The 4,803-nt window shown below is 36.7% G+C and overlaps 1 protein-coding gene across 1 annotated transcript; it reads left to right on the plus strand.

Moving 5' to 3' along the window:
* On the plus strand, window positions 125–3,707 carry LOC107638850 (probable receptor-like protein kinase At1g30570). The gene has a single exon (XM_016342247.2). It carries the CDS (start codon window positions 943–945, stop codon window positions 3,445–3,447), a length of 2,505 nt encoding a protein of 834 aa, XP_016197733.1. The 5' UTR covers window positions 125–942; the 3' UTR covers window positions 3,448–3,707.

Below are 4,803 nucleotides of genomic sequence, written 5' to 3' on the forward strand. Positions count from 1 at the left end.
ACACAATCTATTGTAATTTGTATCATTTGAATGATTGAGTAATTAATAATTTAAATTTAAATATCTTTTTCATACACATCATCACACCGAAAGCAGGCAAATTTGTGAAACTGTTATCACTTGTAAAGTTGTAATGCGGCAGTTAGAAGCAGAAGGAAAAAGGAAAAAGAAAAAAAAGAAAAAGATACTAATTAAATAGTAATGTCAGATTCTTGGCTTCTTGTAAAAGGATACACATAACAAAAACCAAGCAATCAAGCATATATGAATTGAAACTTTTTGAGTTTTTTCCAATCTGTTTCCAACCACATCACACAACCTCCATGTTACCATTTCTTTGTTTGTTTATTGAAACAAAACCCTTTTTTGTGTAACAATCCCTGATTTTCTGGCAGTTTCTGTGGATTCTCCTTATCACTGCTTTGCAAAGTTGTTGTCTTGTTTCTTCTTCTTCTGCCATTTTTGATACCATTCACATTGGCATTGCCAATTCTCTTTCCTTCCTTTGGTATCTAACCATTTTTTCTCCAAGTTCAGATCTGTTGAGTTTGTTGTGTTTGTTGATTTGTCTCTCAGGTAAACAAAAGAAGCAGCTGAAGCGGTGTTTGTTGTTTAACTTCTCAACCTCTTTTGAAGTGTCATAGAATAAAGGGTACATTAACATAGTGCAGAATATTGTTTTGTTTGCCTTGTTAGCTTGTAAAGTCTTGTACTTTCATGAATGCATCTGCTTAATCTAGCTATGTCTATCTCTTGATGAGTGTTCTTCTGGCTTTTTGAACTTGTTTTCTTTTTTCTTACTCAAGATCTTGAAAAGAAAGGGTTTTTCTGTGATTTGGGAGTGTTAGGTTTCTGGGTCTGTATTTGTTTTGCTTCACCTTTGCAAAGTTTGAATTTTTTGTTAGAAGATAATTGAGAGGTACTGTTTGGGAAAAAGCCACAATGTGGAGGGTTCTTGGGGTAGGACACTCTTATTTACTGATTCTGATGGTGTTAGTCTCAGTGAGATTGAGCATTGTTGAGGCTCAAAAAAAGTCCGTTCTCATAAACTGTGGTTCAAACTCTTCTGTGAATGTGGATGGTAGAAGATGGGTTGGGGATATGAGCCCTAATAATAATGTCACTCTTAGTTCCCCTGGTGTTGCAGTATCCACCTCTCCATTTAGTGGAAGTTCTATCTATGATTCACTCTACAAAACAGCCAGGATTTTCACTGGTTCTTTGAATTACACAATCAAAGATCTTCAAGGGAACTATGTTCTTAGGTTCCATTTTTCCCCCTTTGTGGATGTTGAGGACTACAATGTGAATAAGTCCTCATTTAGTGTGGTGGCTAATAGTCTGAAACTACTCTCTGAGTTCAATGTTCCGGAGAAGATTTCGCAGTTGCAGAATTCGGGAAAGAATTCTAGTTCATTCTCCTTGATTAAGGAGTACCTTTTTGATATCAGTGCAGAGCTTGTGATTGAGTTTGTTTCAACTGGAAACTCCTTTGGATTTGTCAATGCCATTGAAGTTGTCCCAGTTGTGGATGAGCTCTTTGCCAGCTCAGTCAGAAAAGTTGGTGGTGGAAACCTGAATGTGACGGGACGTGGAATGGAGACTATGTATAGATTAAATGTTGGTGGTCCTGAGATTCAACCTGATCAAGATCCTGATCTTTGGAGAACTTGGGAAATGGATTCTGGCTATATGATCACACAAAATGCTGGCATAGGAATTAACAACAGTTCCAATATCACTTATGCTTCTGCAAATGATACTTCAGTAGCTCCTCTACTTGTATACGAAACTGCAAGGGCAATGTCAAACACAGAAGTCTTGGACAAGAGATTTAACATGTCCTGGAAATTCGAAGTGGATCCCGATTTTGATTATTTGGTCCGGCTACATTTCTGCGAGTTGGTTTATGATAAGGCGAACGAGAGGATTTTCAAGATCTACATAAACAACAGGACTGCTGCAGATAATGTTGATGTTTATGTTCAAGCAGGAGGGAAGAATAAAGCATATCACCTGGACTATTTCGACGCCATGTCTTTGAGCATTGATACATTATGGGTTCAACTAGGTCCTGATGCAGGTGCTGGTGCTGCGGGAACTGATGCTCTCTTGAATGGACTAGAGATCTTCAAGCTTAGTCGAAATGGGAATCTAGCCTATGTCGATAAACATGACTCAGCTGGCAATGCAGCAAGCAAATCAAAAGTTCTTTGGGTTGGAATTGGAGCAGGTCTAGCTTCTATTGCTGTAATTGCAGTTATAGTTATTCTTGTTTTCTGTTTCTGCAGAAGCCGGAAGAACAAATCAAGTGACACGAAAAACAATTCTCCTGGTTGGCGACCTTTGTTCCTTGTTGGGGCGGCTGTGAACAGCACCATGGCTGCGAAGGGATCATCAGGAAGTCAAAAAGCATATGGATCTGTGGTCTCAACAAGAGCTGGCAAGCACTTTACATTGGCTGAAATCATTGCTGCCACAAAAAATTTTGATGAGAGCTTGGTAATTGGAGTTGGAGGCTTTGGTAAGGTGTACAAGGGGGAGATTGATGGTGGTGTCCTTGCTGCGATCAAGCGATCCAACCCGCAATCTGAGCAAGGCTTGGCTGAATTTGAGACAGAAATTGAGATGCTCTCCAAACTCAGGCATAGGCATCTTGTGTCATTGATTGGTTTCTGTGAAGAAAAAAATGAAATGATTCTGGTTTATGAGTATATGTCCAATGGAACTCTTAGAAGCCACTTGTTTGGGAGTGATCTTCCCCCATTAACTTGGAAGCAACGTCTCGAGGTGTGCATTGGCGCTGCTAGGGGACTTCACTACCTACATACAGGAGCCGAGCGTGGTATAATTCACAGGGATGTCAAGACAACCAACATATTGCTGGATGAGAACTTTGTAGCCAAAATGGCCGATTTTGGTTTGTCGAAAGATGGACCGGCTTTGGACCATACTCATGTTAGTACAGCTGTGAAGGGAAGCTTTGGCTATCTAGACCCGGAGTACTTCAGGAGACAGCAGTTGACCGAGAAATCGGATGTGTACTCGTTTGGGGTTGTGTTGTTTGAAGTTGTTTGTGCTAGAGCTGTGATCAACCCAACCTTGCCTAAAGATCAGATCAATCTTGCAGAATGGGCAATGAGATGGCAAAGGCAAAGATCAATTGAAACAATCATTGATCCTCATCTCAGAGGAAACTATTGTCCCGAATCCTTGGCGAAGTTTGGGGAGATAGCCGAGAAATGTCTCGCGGACGATGGGAAGAGCAGGCCAACTATGGGGGAGGTGTTGTGGCACTTAGAATATGTGTTGCAGCTACATGAAGCTTGGTTGAACAGGGACAGTATTGTAACTTCCTTCTCAAGTAGCCAAGATTTGAGAGGTGCAAAAGATGGAGGACTAGAATTGGTGCATGAGTCTTCAAGTCAAGATGAAGAAAATGAATGAGGCCATAATCAATTGAGTTCATTGATTCTGAATGCTAGTAGTTCATTGAGACCATTGAAGAACCACTACCACAACTTTACATATTCTTTAAATTTGTTTTATTGAATGAAGTATTATTTCTCCCTCCCCCCAACTTTCATCATTTTTTTTTTAATTTTGCATCTGATTCTTGTATACATTGTAGTGGAATGGTTAAGTTATCAGCATTTTGTCTACAAAATGAAAATGGACATTTGTGATGTTCTTTATTGTTGTATTGACATGACAATCGATTATATAGTATTGGGATCTTTCATCTTTTCTCAAAAGCTTATCAGATTATCAGCATCAGCATCTTATGTAAGCAAAAAGCAGAGAAAACTGAAAAAAGTTACAATAGAATTTTTTTTTTGGTGACCCAATAGAAAGATTAAGATGCTAAAAATAGAATATCAGAAAATTGAAAAATTTGACAAAAACAATCAATCATCGACTACTGAATTTTGTTGACCCAAAGTTTGAAGCTAGGAAATAAGAATCACTTGTAAATTTTTTATCATTCTATAGGTTTATGTTTAAAAACTTAAAATCAAATTATTAATTTTTATAGGGACTTAAAATAAATACATCACTTTTGTGTAGGAGCAAAAAATTAAACAATAGAAATACATAAACAAAATACTTTTAGAAGTACTTAGATATAAATTATTCTTTTTTTTTTATAGATATGAAAAATCAAATTCCTAGTATTTTTCAAGGAGATTTTTATTTTATGGGTAAAGTACTAAATTGGTCCTCTAGATTTGGGCGTAATTCTGTTTTGGTCCTTAAGGTTTAAAGTGTTCTATTTGAATCCAAAAGAGTTTCATTTAGCATCAATTTAGTCCTACAGTGAGATCAAAATTAAATAATTAACAAAATGTCCTACATAACAACAGTACAAGAACAAAATCGATAATCTGGAGAACAAGTACAAGCTCCAGAGGCATAAAATCAACCATTGATGCATCAATATATTTATTCTATTATTATTGATGCATCAATGGTTGATTTTGTGCCTCTGGAGCTTGTACTTGTTCTCCAGATTATCGATTTTGTTCTTGAACTGTTGTTATGTAGGACATTTTGTTAATTATTTAATTTTGATCTCACTGTGGGACTAAATTGATGCTAAATGAAACTTTTTTGGATTCAAATAGAACACTTTAAACCTTAAGGACCAAAATAGAATTACGCCCAAACCTAGGGGACCAATTTAATACCTTACCCTTATTTTATTTTATTTTATTATGTTTTGGTTTCTATTTTTAAACAAAAATATTACATACACAAAAATATCAACTATCAAATTATACATTATATATTTATGTATATGTA

This window comes from Arachis ipaensis, chromosome B04 (genome assembly GCF_000816755.2).
Source record: "Arachis ipaensis cultivar K30076 chromosome B04, Araip1.1, whole genome shotgun sequence".
In the NCBI taxonomy this organism is placed as follows: Eukaryota; Viridiplantae; Streptophyta; class Magnoliopsida; order Fabales; family Fabaceae; genus Arachis; species Arachis ipaensis.